The sequence below is a fragment of the Heterodontus francisci genome, chromosome 30 (assembly GCF_036365525.1).
Source record: "Heterodontus francisci isolate sHetFra1 chromosome 30, sHetFra1.hap1, whole genome shotgun sequence".
Lineage (NCBI taxonomy): Eukaryota > Metazoa > Chordata > Chondrichthyes > Heterodontiformes > Heterodontidae > Heterodontus > Heterodontus francisci.
The window spans coordinates 10,137,107-10,156,261 of NC_090400.1; the positions used below are offsets into that span (position 1 = coordinate 10,137,107).

A 19,155-nucleotide genomic window follows, 5' to 3' on the forward strand; every position below is an offset into this window, starting at 1 on the left:
TAAATTTAGAGCTTCAATTTTGAAGGAGAGAAATGAAAGTAATTTTAAAATGCTAAGCAGAAAATTCTGTCTTTATATTCTGGTTCTCTAAAGAAATTTTCCATCCATTGATTCTCCACTTCCCCGATAAAGTAATTTACAACCATTTATAATTTATATAATATATTAATTATGCATTTGTTCTGTCAGGTTTCCTTGTTTTATTCTCTAATTCTCCAACCTCGAATGGTTTAATGCTCTTTATGAAGTTTGTACAGGAGCTGGATCAAATCAATCAGAATTTGTTCCACGTTGTGACTGCCACTTATAATAGTAGCCCAACTAGATTGAGGAGGAACACTTTTACTCAGAGGATTATTGGCACAAGTTTATTGTCTGACGGGGAGCAATGATCCGCATTGGCTTTTGCAACAGAACTGAAAAGTCGAGCTTTGAAAGCTCCCTCAACATTGAAAATGTTTCACAATTAATTCATGAGTAGACACTGGTGGTCTCATTGCTGTTGTAAGTTACTCTCAGGAAAGACTGCTGGCAGACTTGCTGCTTATGGAGCTGAGGAGATGAGATGTGTTGACCACTGGCATGGCTATCATCAGTGATTGTTGATAGTGCTGTGCCCTCCTTAATAGATGACAGAAGGTCAGGTCGAATGATTCATCATGAACTCAGCCCCACTTATTAAGAACAGACCACCTTATCCCAGAGCGTGTTTGAAATCCTTTTATGCCCCATTCCCTGATCTCCTTATAATGAGCAGAATCTTTTTGTACCAGCGAGGCTATCAACCATGACTGTGTTGTTCCATCAATTGAATTCATTACTGTTAACGAGTCGGAGAAATGATTCAGCATGCATTAATCAGTTTCTATTACTTTTGCTCTCATTTACTTTCTCTCTAATTTCCTTTCTTACTTATTCTCAGGTGTACTGGCGGACATCCAGAGGCACTTTGGAGTCAGCGACAGCAAATCCGGATTGTTGCCTACAGGTTAGTGACCAGCCGCTAACCAATTAGTTTTGGCAACACCAGGTTCCACCTACAAAGGCCTGGCCTTGGCTCTCCAATAGCCCAGCAGTGAGTAGCTGAGCCCTGTGGCGTATAAGTGATTTAAGATGCAATGCCTTTAAACAACTGAATCTGATCATGGCCTAGACCTGATTTAAGAGTAAAATTTGTCGTGGAAATTCAAGTGAGGATGGAAACTGCAGCATTGAGAATTAGGAGATCTGACTGCGAGGGGGGTCTGTCACTAGGTTTTAGACCTCACAAGGGTAGCTAACTTCATCATTGTGAAGATTGATTTGAGTTTTGGAAAGCTCTCTGGGTTCTCTCAATTCCTACTTGTCATTTGGAGGAACATCAAAACTCATTGAGAACACCAGCTCACTGTAACATTTGACAACTTGTGCTCATATAGGGCAATATGTCTCCCTCTCCCCACCCCGTCTCACCGCCCATCTCCCCCGTCTTCCCCCCACCATCTCTTCTCCCCCTTCCATCTCCCCCCCACCACTGTCTCCCCCCCCTCCCGTCTCCCCTCTCCCTTCTCCCCGTCCCATCTCCCCAATTTTTGGAGCTATGTAGATAATGCAAAACATTCAAGTCACCAATTTTAACATAATGAACATTTGGCTCCATGCAGAAAAAGTAAGAAAAAATCAAATAATAATGAAAGGATAAAATAATCCAGTCTGCGGGGAATGAAACTGAGATTATTTCCCTGGGTGTTATATGTTTGAAAATAGACTGGCAGTTAAAGGTTGGGGACAAACCTGCTCCTCTGTTTTTAAAAAAAGAGAGAATTAGTCCTTTATGCCAAATAGCAGCTGCAGTGTGCTGCTAAGTCACTTCAATGCAAATAGCCCTGCACTGGGACTTTACATCACAAGCTCAATGTTTGCGTGAAAGGATTACAGAGGAGGAAATAAAAGACAGGGACAGTGATTTTGCAGCTGTAAACTCTGAGGAGGAAATGAGACTTTAATGGAGGAAAAAATGCAGGGAAGAAGCAGAAATAAAGATTGCATTTTGTTTTTGGAAGTAGAGAAATGTTTTCCTTTCCTCTCACATTTAAGCTTCAGGCCTGTTATAAATACAGTTAATAATCGACAGGTAAATGCCTCAGATACTGAAACACTGATGACTGCAGGAAACTCCCCAGACACTGTGGGTAGCCCTCCAGATAAAAACTGCATGTTTCCCTCCCACGGCCAAAGTTGCAATAATATATCAGGGAGCCAGTTTAAAACGGTGGGATTTGTGTTCATTCCTCCCACAGAAAAATCCCAATTTCAGCTGGGGTCAGGGGAGCGGAGAGGGAAGAGGAGGGGGAGGAGGCCAAGTGGCTGCATGAGATGGGGTGGGGGGAGGGGTTGTTCAACAGGGGGAATCAGCTGGTGGCTCACCCCGTCCCACTGTACACCTGCAAATAGCCATTCTGTTGAACAACACAAAGTCTGAACTCAGATTATCTGCATTTCATTTTTTGCTGAAAAAGGTAACTAAAGTTAAGAAACAAAATTGTGGAATTATACTACTGGTTAGATCAACTGGGTATTGCTAGCCACTTGATGAAATGCCTTTTCAGATCCAGTATTGCACTTATCTAGAATTTGCTGTCACATAAATCATTTACAAACTACATTCCCGGTAGTTGAAGGATTATATATTCTAAAATGGTTCCAAGTACTAGTAATCAGCACTCCAAATCTATATTAGTGTTAGAGCCTGTAACATTCCATCCTCCCCAGGTATCAACACAAACCAACCAGATTCTAACAGGGGTCATGGTTAACACACCACCATGGACCAATCATATTCACACAAAATACACACAGGGCAGCCATGTTGGATTTTGCACCTGCCTTGGATTATTCACAGAAGGAAAACTAATTAAACAAATTTGTGGGAGGAGGTGGGTGTCACAGCTCCTGCCGAATTCCTGATTTTATTGAAGTACAAAAAAATGAAGTCATAACACAGCTGTGGAGAGAAGGAATTGGGAATAGTGAATTCTGAAATATTTTGCTGCAGGGAGTGATTGAGGCAGAGATCAAACAGTAAACATAAACCATTTTCTACAGACTATCAAGATAAGAAATGGCTGGCATTGATATAAAGCCAGAATTACTCACAGGCAATGGTGCTATAAATGACTGGAGCAAAGCTCAGGAGCTCCAATGATGCTGAGATTCCAAGCTTTGCTGTCACGTTTTGCAATCTCACCAGAGCCCTTTGATTGGTGCAGGTTTACTGCCGCTGTTTATTGCCACCCTGTTTAGTGCAGTTTGACTAAGTCAAAACGAGCATCATTGAAACCACCATTTTTTTTGTCGGCATTTCACTGGCCTTAAACAGAGACTGCAGCTCAGTCTGTGGGAAGTGTTACGACAGCAGTTCATCGAGCTAAGTTGGCCCCTTTCCCTCCCCAAACTCCCTTGTTGGCTTTACTGAGAATGATGGATGTGTTGAAGGCCGGAACATTTGTTTAATTTGGTTACAAGTGTGGTTTATGTGTGGCACAAGTAATTCTGCCGAACCGTGTTTGAGATTTGCTTCCAAGCTGCTGTCCTGAAAGACACATCAATGTTTGCAAGCCTATTAGTGAAGGAACCTTTAAACCAGCTGTCTGCGTACATCTCTGGCAGTATTTTATATATAATATATAGATTAAAAAGCAGCCCATATATGTAAAATGACACCCACAATCATCCTGTTATTTAGCTGGGTTGAAAGTGAGCACGCTCCCATTTCAAGGACTGAATGGTACGGATTTGTCTGCAGTGCTGACAGGGTCGTGATGAATTTCTCTGGATTTGCAACTCAATTGGACATTCGGGGAGTAGTTTTACATAATAACCTATTAAACACGGAGGCATACATTATGGCAGATAGTCTGCCCAAGAAATGCTGCAGCTGCCTGCTGATTCCAGCCGTGTGAGGAGGTAATGTTAAAATCTGCAGTGTGTCGGCTCAATACACTGGAGTTGATCATTCTGGTTTGTCCAAGTGCTGCCGTGTGTCATGTAGGGTCGCCAAATGTGGTTGGGGTGTGTTCCACGAGCCATCATCACACGACTGGCAGCCACTCCGGATACCAGATCAACCATTTTCATTTTTGGTGACTAGCATTGGGAGAGATGATGTATGTTGGGCAGTTGGTCTGATATCATCCATTTACACTACCGGCCAAAGTCAAAATGACCCTCAGAGGCTGTAAAGTGCTTTTTGGGACATCCCTGAAGTCATGAAAGGCACTACACTATAACAACAACAACTTGTATTTCTGTAGCACCTTTAAAGTAGTAAAACGTCTTCATCTTCCCATCTTGTAATCTTACAATGAGTGTCATTATCTTTCACTCCATTGAAGTAGGTTATTTTAATGAGGAGCTGATGAAACTGTGGGGGGAAATTTTGACCATAGATCTGTTGCTTGGCATTGGCCATGCAGCCAATTGGAAGTTTAACACCAACAGTCCTGAACTATAACCTTAAAAGGCAGTATCGTGAGGTTACACAGGTGTAAGTGACAGGGTGTGTGGTTGTAGAATCATGTGTTAAATGTCTAAATGTTGGTTGACTGGAATTTCAGCAGCTTTATAGTTGTGGAGGAAGCCTCACTTTCTATGATTGTCAATCTCTTAATTATTGTAGATCTTTTTATGAGTTTAGGGCCAGATCATTAACATATAATCAGGCCCAAGCACCAGTGCAGGGTCACTGACAGTCCTTTTATTAGGCACAGAGAGTGGCAAGGCACATGCCTGTCCCTGACATTGCTGTTGGCCTGGGAGTCAAGGTTCCTGCTGATTCACTCTTGCCCGTCTTCCGCAGTGATGCACAGGCTGGGTTATAATAAATTGATGCCTCTTGGCCATAGCTTTGCTGTAGCCTGCCCTAACCTTTCACAAGACTGCAGGCTGTGTTCACACAAAGAGATGGAAGCACAGTGAGGCATCTCCATTTGAATAAGCCTTCTGTCCACTGCTCACCTTATTTGGGCGAGAAACAAATTGGGCAGATTGATCAAGTGGGTTTGCTTCTTAAAGGGGCAACGCAGTCAAATTAGAAACTGTTATTGCCGCCTAATTAACGGCATTCTACCAACCCTCGCCCAAAACAGAGGGGCCATTTTTCCCACTCTGTGCGCATGCTAAGCTCAAAAGCTGCCAAACGCAACATGAAAATAGTCTTACAAACACAAGAAATAGGAGCAGATAGAGGCCACTCGGCCCCTCGAGTCTGCTCCACCATTCAGTAAATTCATGGCTGAACTGATTACTCCACATTTCCACCTACCCCTGATAACTTTCCACCCCCTTGCTTATCAAGAATCTATCCACCTCTGCCTTAAAAATATTCAAAGACTCTGCTTCCACTGCCTTTTGAGGAAGAGAGTTCCAAAGACTCAGGACCCTCTGAGAGAAAAAATTTCTCCTCATCTCTGTCTTAAATGGGCGACCCCTTATTTTTAAACAGTGACCCCTAGTTCTAGATTCTCCCACAAGGGGAAACATCCTTTCCACATCCACCCTGTCAAGACCCCTCAGGATCTTGTGTTTCAATCAAGTCGCCTCTTACTCTTCTAAATTCCAGCGGATAAAAGCCTAACCTGTCCAATCTTTCCTCATAAGACAGCCCGCCCATTCCAGGCATTAGTCTAGTAAACCTTCTCTGTACTGCCTCCAACGCATTTACATCCTTCCTTTAAATAAGGAGACCAGTACTGTACACACTACTCCAGATGTGGTCTCACCAATGCTCTGTATAGCTGAAGCATAACCTCCCTACTTTTGTATTCATTTCCCCTCGCGATAAACAATAACATTCTATTAGCTTTCCTAATTACTTGCTGTACCTGCATACTAACCTTTTGCAATTCATGCACTAGGACACCCAGATCTCTCTGCACCTCAGAGCTCTGCAATCTCTCACCATTTAGATACTATGCTTCTTTTTAATTCTTCCTGCCAAAATGGACAATTTCCCACTTTCCCACATTATACTCCATTTGCCAGGTCGTTTCCCATTCACATAACCTATCTATATCCCTTATGTCCTCTTCACAAGTTACTTACCTACCTATCTTTGTGTCATCAGCAAATTTAGCAACCATACCTTCGGTCCCTTCATCTAAGTCATTTATATAAATTCTATAAAGTTGAGGCCCCAGCACCAATCCCTGTGGCACACCACTCATTACATCTTTCCAACCAGAAAATGACCCATTTATGCCTACTCTCTGTTTCCTGCTAGCTAGCCAGTCTTCTATCCATGCCAATATGTTACCCCATACACCATGAGCTTTTATTTTCTGCAATGACCTTTGATGTGGCACCTTATCAAATGCCTTCTGGAAATCTAAGTACAATACATCCACCTGTTCCCCTTTATCCACAGCACATGTAACTCCCTCAAAGAACTCCAATAATTTGGTTAAACATGATTTCCCTTTCACAAAACCATGTTGACTCTGCCTGGTTACCTTGAAGTTTTTCTAAATGCCCTGCTAGAACGTCTTTAATAATAGCTTCTAACATTTCCTCTAAGTCAGATGTTAAGCTAACTGGCCTGTAGTTTCCTGCTTTCTGTCCCTCCCTTTTTGAATAAAGGAGTTACATTCGCTATTTTCCAATCTAATGGAACCTTCCCAGAATCTAGGGAATTTTTGAAAATTACAACTAATGCATCAACTATCTCACTCGCCACTTCTTTTACCACCCTAGGATGAAGTCCATCAGGACCCGAGGACTTGTCATCCCGCAGCTCCAACAATTTGTTCAGCACCATTTCCCTGGTGATTGTAATTTTCTTGAGTTCCTCCATATACATGAATAGGAAGGGAATAGAGGGATATGGGCCCCGGAAGTGCAGAAGGTGTTAGTTTAGGCAGGCATCAAGATCGGTGCAGGCTTGGAGGGCCGAATGGCCTGTTCCTGTGCTGTACTGTTCTTTGTTCTTTGTTCTCCCTCCCTTCCATTTCCTGACTTACAGCTAATACTGGGAGTTTGCTTGTATCCTCAATAGTGAAGGCCAATGCAAAATATCTGTTCAATTCATCTGCCATCTCCTTATTATCCATTGTTAATTCCCCAGACTCACTTTCTATAGGACCAATGCTCACTTTGTTAACTCATCTTTTTAAAATATCTATAGAAACTCTTACTATCTGTCTTTATATTTCTAGCTAATAATTTTACCTTCCTTATCAATCTTTTAGTCATTCTTTGCTGTTTTTTATATTCTGTCCAATCTTCTGACCTGCCTCCCATCTTCCAGTTTCCCAAAAGCAACAGAGCAGGTAGTGAGGGAGTCAAAGTCCTAAAAAGGTAAAAGTGACACTCAAACTGAAAACTAAGCTGGTTAAAATTTGAAATGAACATTTTCTCGTATATACCCTCCAAAACACCATGGGCCAGTTTCATCTTCGATCTCTGTGGTTCACCCAATAGCCAAGCAAATTTTGAGCGAAACTTGGCAGTTATTTAAGTTAAAAGGAGAAAAGGTGCCGAGAAGAGCGAGGTGTGCAAAACACTAAACATTTAGTCCATTCATATCAGTGTAGTGATGGTCAGGTGGAGGTTGGCAGCACCAAGTTACAGGACAGTACAACTTTCAAAACAATATTGTGCGTTGATATGACACCCTTAAGTAGAAAAACATTCCAAGGCCCTTCACAGACTAACAAATCCCCTGGGCCAGGGTTCTGATGGAGAACGGGCAGGATATTTTCAAGAGACTGGCTGTCATCATGGGAGAATAGCTGGGCACCACCGGGATCCCATGGGATTAGAAGCAAAAATACAGAGCACTTTAAAAAACTGGGCAACAATTTGGACGCAGGCAACTAAACATCCTTCAGCCTAATGCCAATTCCAGGTAGTAGGGTGGAGATTGTTTTGAGGGCTGGGCTGGAGGAATGTTTGTCAGAAAGCCACCACATGGCATGAGAAGGGGAAGCACCCTTTCAAGCCTTTCAAGTGAACCTCCTTAATGATATAACAGTATCCAGTGGAGGTCTCTCTCTGGTCTAGTTTGTGCAGACTTTCAGAATGTCCTTGACAACATTTTGCATGAAAGATTTCTAATTAAACTAAAAACCACAGGAATCAGAAACCCAATGTGGAACTGGACAAGAAAGTCAATTTTTAAAAAAAGGAAATGGAAAGCACTTGTAGGGGGCGAAGTGTCAAGCTGTGGTTGGCAGATGTTAAGGAGGTTTAGCAGAGGTTAGTATTTTGAGCCCAACTTCTCTAATCTGTATAAATTGCTGCATATTGAAAAAGAATGTCAACTTATCAACAGAAGACCAGTAGAGACAGAGGATGCAGTTAAACTGTTCGAGATTGATGCAACTGGCAGGCAAACAGCAAATGCTGAGTGTCTGAAAGAATGCGCACAATTATACAGTGAACGGGGACTGAAACAGTAGTGGGAAACTTCGAGCAGGACCTGGGGTTGGTAGAAGACTCGCTTTCAATGTGTGAACAATGAAGCAAAGAGGGCTGTGGGATATTGATTCCGATTGGTGGGATATCGATTCTAATTGGTGTGACATTGATCCTGATTGATGGGATATTGATCCCAATCAGTTGAATAATGATCCGGATCAGTGGGATATTGATCCCGATTGGTCGGATAGTGATGCCAAACGTTGGGGTATTGATCCCGATAAGTTGAATAATTATCCTGATCGGTGGGGTAGTGATCCCAATTGGTGAGGTTTTGATCCCGATCAATTGGATATTGAGGCTGATTGGTGGGATATTGATCTCGATTGGTGGGATATTGATCTCGATTGGTGGGATAGTGATCTTGATCGGTGGGATATTGAGCCTGATTGGTGGGACATTGTTTCCCAATTAGTAGGACTTTGTTCCTAATTGGTGGGATATTGATCCTGATCGTTGGGATAATGTGCCCGATTGGTGGAGGACCAGTTTCCGGCAATTATGGTCAGGCTTTCCTTCTCAGTATAGATGCTCAGAAAGCGATTACAGATGGACTTCAACACGTCATGGTCATGTCGCCTATTTCCTGCCAATTGTTTTGGCTTGCTCTGATGAGAGCGTTTTCCTTTGTCCCAACAAACAGGAACTATCTGGGAAATGCAGAAATGTCTTTGGGAATGGGATGTTTCCCGTGCAGTGAGTGGGGATGGGGTGAGGGGAAGGGAGAGATGGATGGAAAGATTTTGTTTCATTTCCTTGCTGGTACAGCCTGTGCTTATCTGCCACAGATTTTAAATTCTCAAGTGGTTCGCCTTGCTCTTGGTGAACCCTTTGCACCAAGCTTCTCTGTAATATGATTATCCACTGTTGTGCAGCCTCATTACTTATCACACCTTGCGGCAGAAAGTCTTCCTATGAGTACTTCTCTGCCTGTGACCTATCATCTACCCTCCCCACTCCCTTCACACCACCATTGATAGCGGGCCTCCAGCCACTGTGTCCTTTCTCCCTGGACCTCCATCATTAAATCCCTCTGTCCCTGCATCTAATTAGTCATTTAACAGAAAGACTTGTATTTATGTAGCACCTTTCACTGCTTCAGGATATCCCAATGCACGTTACAGCCAATTAAGTACTTCTGAAGTGTAGCTACTGTGATGTAGGAAAAGCAGCAGCCAATTTATGCACAGCAAGCTCCCACAAACAAGAATGAGACAAATGATCAGATATTCTGTTTTAGTGAATGTGAGTTGAGGGATTAAAAATTGATCAGAACACCAGGAAAGTTCCCATTTGAATAGTGTCTGGGATCCTTTACATCCACCTGAGAGAGCAGACAAACTGAGGACCTCAGTTTAAAAGCTCATCCCAAAGACAGATTTGAGAAAGGGGTGAAGGAGAAAGGATATGGGAGTGTTGTGGGTGAATGTGATTTGGACTAGTTGCTCATGAGGAGGTTGTGGGGTTGGGAGAGAGCGTGGGTAAATCCCAGCAGGAGCTGTTTGGGCCAAATGGCCTGTCTCTGTGCTGTAACTTTGATGTATTTTGAAAACTTGCTCAAAGTCCATCATTTTGATTAAGCTTTCAGTCACCTCCCAGCTCTCCCATCATTGCTCATTGTCCATTGCTTGTATCTAACTTTCTTCCCCACTACACCCCACCCCCAACCTTACTGTCCCACACCCCCAGGATGCTTTCCACTTCAAAAGCGACTATATAAATGCAAATTATAGCCTTTGCAATTTTACCAGAAACATATTTTAGGACTTTCCTTTTTTCCATAATCATGGAGCTTTTTTTTGATAAAAATTATTGGCGGGAAGAGTTTCAAAGCTGCTTGTTTTCGTCTTGCACACCCCAGACCACATTGAAAATTGTCACCGATCTTTCGAAGCCCCTCACCATATTGCACATTTGCTGGATCGAGGCTCCCAAGCTCTCCACTTTAGGGTCGCCAACACTGGTTCGAGGTATTCCTGAAGGTTTCATCACGTGACCTCCTGCCTCCAACTGCCCTGTTTGGTCTAACAGCCATTTTCTCCATCTCTTGATATTTTTGCAAGTAATAAACAAGGAAAGACACAATTTGTATCAATGCCTCTCTGACTTTTTTTTTGTTCTCCCGGGATTTGTTCGCAGTAGTCTCTGGGAGATTAATCTTGAATTCCTGGAGACCCCTGGAGGGTTGACAGCTCTACTGCATTTATTTCTGATGATATAACTAATGGGCAGGTGATGACTCAGTCCAACCAGTGAGTCAATGCAGTGCAGCAGTGAAGAGACACCTCACCCAGGATTTTCTTCTGTTAGAAATAAACTATTAAAATAAAATAAAAATAAAATAAAAAGGACACAAGTGCATTTGGAACAGCTTCTAGCCTACTGCACTATGAAGTCATTCTTGGAAGGAGTTCAAATAGTCAAAAGGGTTCCACCCAGTGCAGTGAAGGAAGCAGTATTTTCGCTGTCACAGGTGGTGCTTATCCTTAGAGCTGGTGGAACAACCTTGTTAGAGGGGAATGTAACTCCCATTAATGAGGGCTGAGTCCAGGGCTTAGAACATCCACCAATCCTACACCTGATGTAATTGTCCTAAACTCATTGCTAATGCACCAGCCTGGCGAAGTCTGGCTGAAACCCAAGGTGCGGGAATCATTGCTTCAAATGTCAGCTTTGTTCATTTTAATAATAAATAAACCACCTCTGAGTCAGCCGGTTGTGGTTTCGAGTCCCATTCCAGAGACTCGAGCATATAATCTAGACTGACATTCCAATACTGAGGGAGTGTTGCACAGTTGGAGGTGCTGTCTTTCAGATGAGGCATTAAAGAGACACCCTATGTGCCCTCTCAGGTGAATGTAGAAAGATCCCATGGCACTATTCAAAGAAGAGCAGGGGTGTTCTCCCCAGTGTCCTGACCAATATTTATCTCTTGACCAAAGTCACGAAAGCAGATTACCTGGTTATTATCACATTGCTTTTTTTGGGGGAGCTTGCTGTGCCCAAATTGGTTGCTGTGTTGCGTACATTGCAACAGTGACTACACTCAAAAGTACTTCAGTGGCTTTGGGATGCACTGAGGTCAGGGAAGGCGCTATATGAATGCAAGTCCTCTCATTTTATCAATAAAATGAATATATTTTGAGAAGATTGACACTCAGTGTGACAATGTTCCCCCTATATTTATGTATCACTACAATTCCACGTGTTACCTGTGCTGGGTATATTAGTGCCAGGCTTTATTCCCAAACTTGTGCTAGTGCCATGAAAGGGAACAATTGGAAAATGGCAATGCCATATTGTTAACTGTATGGGATGCATGGGCTGGGCACTGCCATTTAACCCTTTCAAGACACTACAGCATGTTTTATGGCAATGGTGGAGGAGATGTAAGCTTGCTAGGGTAGTGGGACGTGCTGTGTGCTGTGTGTGCCCGATCTTATCCAAACCACCATGGGATGATGTTGAACAGAGGTCAGATACTTCTGCACAAAGAGGGAGGAAGGAGTCACCCAGGGCCTGCTTTTGTGCAGATGCTTCAGAGTAGCACTAGAGGAGGTCCAGGGGCAGGTTGTCCACCTATTTACTTGTCCAGAGGATGGTGCATGGAGAAGGGAGGCCTGAGGAAAACGAAGAGAAGGGGAGCGAAGGCTCCCTCAAAGGAAACAAGCACAGCCAACTCTCCAGGAATTGAAGACTAAACGCCTAGACACTGGCAACCCAGAAGAAAAATATTAGGGTGTTTTAAAAAAAATTGTGTGTTTTTGTCATTATCTTTGAACACTTCTGTTTATTAGTTATAAAAATATTGGTGGTGGAAGAGTGTTTGACTGACAGTCAAGAATCATCCAATCAGGTAACAGAGACTGTTTGGTTTCCAATTGGCTGTGGTAAGGCGGTGCCCTGTAAGGATGGACATGCTAGGTGACCAATGGCGAGAGTGCGGGGCAGGTCGGTTGGAGATGGGAGATCATGCGATGAACACACCAGACAGAGCTGGTAGCCCTCATCTGGAACTAATTGATAAAAAGAAAGCACATTGAGTCCATGATTCAGTAGAATTCGAATCTGCAAACTCATCCCCCCCCATCAAACCTGGCACAGGCTGCGACTTGAGATTGACTGTTCCAGGAAATCCGATTAGCCAAGAACTGCAGAAGACAGTGGATCAAGTCCTTTAAATGCCCAAGCAAGATATGCAGTTTGCACTTGACAAGTAAACAGAAAATCTCCCATAAACATACGCAACCTCTCAGGCTAGAACACGAGGAATAATATTTGTGAGCACCTAACGTCATGGCCACCTAATATCATGACCAGCTGGCTAGTCAAAGCATACTCTTAATTATGATTGGTAGGGGAGGAGTGGGTTTTTTTTAGCACTTTTTTTAAAAGGTGTTCCCCTCAATGTTGAATGGGTGAGAACATTGTGGGTTATCATAAAGGACAGGATGGCCCAACCTTTGGTCCCTACTTAATGTTGAGTCGGTTGTTCCCAACTGGGGGCAACGGCGGAGCTGCTGTATCTGCCCTGAGCACCACCAAGCTGAGAATGAGAAAGATCAGCTCAGGTTCTCACTCCTGATGCCATCCAGGACCACTGCTGGATTGGATTCATTAGACAGCTCGGAGCTCACCCATGGGTGCACTGTGATCCAGGTAGATACACAAGGGTTTTTTCTTTTGGTAAGGTACTAGAGGACTGTGTAATTCTATCCTCACATTTGCTCATTGCCTTCAGGTTAGAAGGGCAAATCACCTAGAATACGTCATGTATGCTGTGCACTCCTTATTTAAGCATCACCATTCTCTCTTGCCTCCATGTGGCTTCTCAGTGAGATCTTCCCATTATAAAGTGACCTGTTGCATCATCATGTCTGCTGACGCATGCTTCTACCATTAGATGAGACAGTGGGGGATGGACAAGATGCCAGAGTTGGAGGGGCACAGAGATCTCGGAAGGTTTGTAGGTCTGGATGAGTTTATAGAGATAGGGAGTGCCAAGGCCTTGGAAGGATTTGAATACGAGGATGAGAATTTAAAATTAACTGTATTCCTAATGCGCTCTGAGGGAAAGTCAATTTATCCTGACCCTCTGGACAACATCAGGGGAGATCACCAATCTTCAGAAACCTGCAGAAGGTCCCATCTGATTGTGACAGTCGATTTTTTTTGTTCTCAACAAACCCACTGGTCTCTGAAGCCATGAAGTTGCCACAGTGGAAAGCCCCAGTAGGAGGCAAAGAGGTGGTTTGTATGTGGAGTCGGGACTGAAGCTTACAGAGAGGAAATGATGCTGGTGCCCTTTTTATTTTCACTTGAGGCGACAGGCAATAGTGATACTGGTCAGGAGCTCATGGACTGTGCTGAATCCCCTTTTTGTAAAAATAGTATTGGTGTTGGCAGCTCTCCAGGAAAGCTGGTGTCAGTAGATGGGAGGTTGAGGATGTGTGTCAGTGCTCCACAGGATAAGGGTCAGTTATTTTAAGAATTTAAGACCCATTCAAAGATGCCCAATCTGATTGCTTTTAATGGAATTACTGGAGATGGATGAACGAAATGGGATAAAGGGATATGGGAACAGGGGAGGGTCAGTGTGATTAGGACTAGGGCAAGTGGTGGTGTAGTGGTAATGTTACTGGACTAGTAACCCAGAGTCCCAGGCTTATGCTTTGGGGACATGGGTTTGAATCTAACCACGGCAGATGGTGGAATTTGAATTCCAATTAATAAATCTGGAATTTAAAAACTAGTCTCGTGGTGACCATTGTCGATTGTTGTAAAAACCGTCTGGTTCACAAACGTCCTTTAGGGAAGGAAATCTGCCGTCCTTACCCGGTCTGGCCTACATGTGACTCCAGACCCACAGCAATGTGGTTGACTCTGAAATGGCCTAGCAATGGCAGTTAGGGATGGGCAATAAATGCTGGCTTATCCAGCGACGCCCATATCTCACAAACAAATTAAAAGAAACTTGCTTGTGCATAAACACTGACTTGGCCTGGTTGGGCCGAATGACCTGTCTCCATCTTGTAATTTTGATATATTTCTATATTTGAAGGGATAAAGCCAGGTTAATGCAGCTAGTCAAGTATAATTGGAGAGAATCTATTTACTTAGAGCCATCTATTGAATTCTGCAGCTGAGGGGTTTCTCATGAGCAATTGTTGAGTTCAATATTGATGAAGTTTAGATTTGTAAACAACTGGATTAATTCTATTCATTTGCCTTCTGCCTTTCTCCCTCTGTATACACAACTGATGTACACGTGTGTATCTACTATTACCAGTTTCCACCTAAGCCCTTCATTCTGTTGTGGGGAAGAATGGAGATGATGGAATCCATGCACACTATATAGCTCTTGCAATAAAAACCCAGTCTAAAGCCTAGTACAGGTAACTCTGAACCCCTGTTTTAGTGCACATGCATGTGTGCGTGTCTCACCACTGATGTGGGCACGGCTTAGGCTCACACTCAAATGCGGACGTAACATCTCCCGTGGGTTTATCATGAGAGACGCAGTTTTTCAGTAAAGTTAAGTCTCACGATCTCACAGAAGGGCTCTGAAATCTCAGGAGTTTTCTTTTGCATTCCAAAACCTTCATGATTTCTTATACCAGTGCTTCTGTGCACATGCAGCAGCATTCCAGCAGAGAAGTCATTGGCTCGTCGACTTCAGACAGAAGAACCCAGTCCTATAATGGAGAAAAAGAAAGACTTGTATTTGTATAGCGTCTTTCATGACCACCAGATGTCTCAAAGCAATTCACAGTCAATGAAGTGTAGTCACTGTTGTTTCCTACATTACATGACAGCCAATTTGCACACAGCAAACTCCCACAAACAGCAATGTGATAATGACCAGACAATCTGTTTTTGTGATGTTGATTTAGGGGTAAATATTGACCAGGACGTTTGGGAGAACTCCCCTGCTCCTCTTCGAAATAGCGCCATGGGATCATTACATCCACCTGAGAAGGCAGATGGGGCCTCAGTTTAACATCTCATCTGAAAGACGGCACCTCCAACAGTGCAGCACTCCCTCAGTACTGCACTGGAGTGTCAGCCTAAATTTTTGTGCTGAAGCCCTAGAGTGGGACTTGAACCCGGAATCTTGTGACTCAGAGGTGAGAGTGCTACCAATTGACTCCCTGCCCCTCCCTCCGCACTCCCCCTGGCTATCTCTCTTCCCCTTTTGTGCCCAAGTGTTGCTCATTGCTTCATTCTCTGTAAAGCCCAATTCTGTCCAGTATTTGAATCATGTTCCCATATCTGAAAACTTGTCCAGCATCGCTCTCTCATTGCCTGCACAATGCACGACAAAGGCAGTTATCTCTGATTTTTCTGTCTTTCCATGCGTCTCTCTCTCTCTCTTTCTTTCTCTCTCTCTCTCTGTGTCTGTCTCTCTGTCTCTCTCACTCTGTCTCTCTCACTCTGTCTCTCTCTGTCTCTCTGTGTCTGTCTGTCTATCTCTGTCTCTGCCTCTCTCTGTCTCTCTCACTCTGTCTCTCTCTGTCTCTCTCTCTCTCTTTCTGTCTCTCTGTCTGTGCCTCTCTCTGTCTCTCTCACTCTGACCCTCTCTGTCTCTTTCTGTCTCTCTCTCTTCTACTCTGTCTCACTCTCTCTGTCTCACTGTCTATCTCTGTCTTGCTCTCTGTCTCTCTCACTCCATCTCTGTGTGTCCCTCACTCTCTCTTGCCATCCAATTAAGGACGGTAGGTGGGCTTTTGAAGCTGAAGGGCCAATCAGAGGCCTTCCAGTTTGAATGGAGCAGCAGGCTGCAATAGAGAGTAAGTAAGGGAGAGGGCATTTCAAGATGGAGGCTTGTCTCCAACTTTCTAAATCTTAAATTCAGAAAAGGATTGTGAAACCAAGCCATCACTGCGGGAGGGGGGAGCTCCTCTACAGGGCAGCCTGTGGCTGCTCCTGCACCCAGGCAGACAGGGAGGGCCTCTAGGCCTGCTTGGAGCACTGGGCTCCTGGTCTGCCGCTGGGAGGTTGCCTCCAAACACCTAAACTGGCCCCCGCCGCCTGCGGGAACCTGGAGACGGATTGGAAAATCCCAGTCGGCCTCCTTTAATTGGCTTCAATAGGCTGTTAATGAGCCATGTCGGCTAGCCGCTGTGTGTGGGCAGGTAGCTCTGCCACTCCCTCCCCCCCACTCCATATCACCTCTGCAAAAATGGCCCAGAGACGGGATGGAGTTGGGGAAGCGACATGCAGGGGCTATTTTTAGTTCCTGCCTGCTTGTGTTCCCGGCCCTGATGGGGGCTCAAAATCCTGCCTATAGTTTTTGTAAAGAGCTCTGACCTGTTCAAGATTAAATAACCCACTAATGACGCTTATAAAACAACTGTCAATCTCTATTGGTTTATGTTTGAAAGAAATAGATTTTTGTACCAAATCTCTTGATTTTTAATAGTTTGTCTCTTGATTTATGAGACGGTGGGGTTGGAGAATCTGTAAATGCTCTCACCTGTACATGTCCTTGAAGTAAAGATTAGCAGAACAGTGCCTCTTGTAATATACTGGGGCTCTGTAGCTCTGAGTCTCGATTGCAACAATGCAGGACTGGCAATATGGACCAAAGTGAATCCACCAGGCCTCTCCCCAATGACACCAGTATCAATATATTGTCCACTCCACACTGCAAGATATCCTGTGTTTGATGCGTACCAGGATTCTCTCAGTCATGATGTATTGTGAACTAAAAGGATTTTCAGTGGTAAAGGGTTAAAGATCGGTCTGGAGGAGATTGGCTGTAAATCAGAGGACTGCAATTTGTTGCCTCTGGTAACAGGCCTGCAGGGCCCATTGCAGCCTTGGGCTGTTTTGAGTGTGTGTGAGCTGTTTACTGAGAAACTGATCCTCTGAACCCCTCATTACAAGAGCATCCTTCAATGTTCTATAACTTGCAAAAATGTCTTTCAGTTCCTTCTTTTTCTTAGACTGGGCTGTCTGCCAAATAGCTGAGAGCAATTGGTAGGCAAGTGATCATAATTGATCTTTTAAATGCTGTCACATGCCAATTAAACTGCCCTTCACCAAAGACAGGACACAAGCCTCGTGGCAGACTGTAGCAACATGTTTCCAGATGTAGACTTTTTCACAGAACTCTGTATTCTGTCAGCAGCTAAAAGCGCCATGATTCTCTTCACCATCTAGTGACAATATAAAACTGTTCATCGTTTAATGTCTAAAGTGAATGATGATGGCAAGATGGCCGCCCTCCCTCCAATAGGCAGTGAGGATTGCTGACCTTGCAGTAACTGGAGCACCAACCGGCCAATCTTCATGTGTGAAACCTGGCAGCAGTAAGCTATTTGACCAGTGGGGGCCTCGCCAATTCCGATCCCTACCTGACTTTCACAAGCACAAACTTTGCTAGTGAAGGCATTTGATAGTGATTCAGCAGTCGGCCCTGGCTAATGTTCTCCCCTCTCCCCTCACCCCTCCCCCAACTCCCTAGTCAGGGGACTTGGTGGACAAATGTGGCAACTCAGCTGCTGACCCTGAATGAGATCATGGAGCACAAACTGAGCATGAACCCTATGACATTCCTGGACTGTCTGAGACTCGGGGGCACTTTAGGCTGCAATTTTACCAATTGAGCCATTCTGGAGGTTAATGTCTGCTTTTCCAAAGTACACCAGAACAGCCTCTCCCCCTCTCCCACCCTGCTGGTGCCAAATAAATCATATTGATTTGCTGAATGGATACTCGGTGAGTTTAATTAGCTCCAAAATCTCAGCTGCTCTTGGGTCCAGTTTGCCGGGTGGTCTACTTACTTCAGGGCTCCCTTGATGGATGTTATGGTACCTCAGCAAAAGCAGGGCCTAAACCTAAAAAAACAACTGGTGTTGGGGGTGGGATAGGCCAGGCAAGTTGGAGGACCTTCTACTGGGTCTGCTCCTGGCCAAGGTGGGCAACTACAGGCCCAGGATGGAAGCGGCCTGGTGGAGGGAGGTGGTCCCCCTGGCTGCCTGCCTCTCTTTCTGGCCTTGTCCATGACTGGCTGGCCCTGCTCACGGCCTTCCACGACTGGTGGGCACCTCCGGGACTGGAGTGTGTAGTGGATGTCAGAAATAATACTATAATATTATTATTTAGTTTACTTTTCTTTTTGCTGTGTTCAAAATTATTAAAGGAAAGAAAAGCCTGGTGGCTTTCTCATAAAGGAGGGACCCAGAGTGTTATTGGCAGCTGTAATACCACACGCATAATGGCTTATTAGAATAAAGACAGCGAGCTTCCCACAGAAAGGTCAGAAACCTTGAATCAGATGCTGAACACAGGTGCTCAATGAATTGCAGATATGTGGAAATTTAATTGGCTGTGCAAAGCGAGAAGTGACCATCACTATCTTTGGGCAAGGTTTCATCTCAAGTCTCTGACGTTAATGAGACACAATTGCCTGGGCTTACAATATTTGGGGAAAAAAGGCAGTTTTCCAGTGTATTTTGTTGGCCTCATTCTCCTCACTGGGTACTTCATACAGTTTCCTTGTTGTGGTGCTGTGTGTATGTTGATGACTGGGGGTATGTGTGACTTAACTTGCAGTCATTGCTGTGACTCTTCATATTTATTCTGTCGGAGAAATATCCCATAACTTACAGAAATTAGCTGAGTGATGTTACCGATACAACTTGCACTGCCACAAGCCCTTGCTGCCGAATCCATCTGGATAAGATATGTAAACTG

General features: G+C 44.1%; 1 protein-coding gene across 2 annotated transcripts in view; it reads left to right on the plus strand.

Annotated features, from left to right (window-relative positions):
- The window catches only part of LOC137346569 (sphingosine-1-phosphate transporter SPNS2-like), a 106,410-nt gene that overhangs the window by 19,998 nt on the left and 67,257 nt on the right, over positions 1-19,155 (plus strand). For both annotated transcript variants that reach the window (XM_068010083.1, XM_068010082.1), the window contains exon 2: positions 923-988. In XM_068010083.1, the coding sequence (XP_067866184.1) occupies positions 923-988 (66 nt within the window). The remainder of the gene's footprint in view (positions 1-922; positions 989-19,155) is intronic.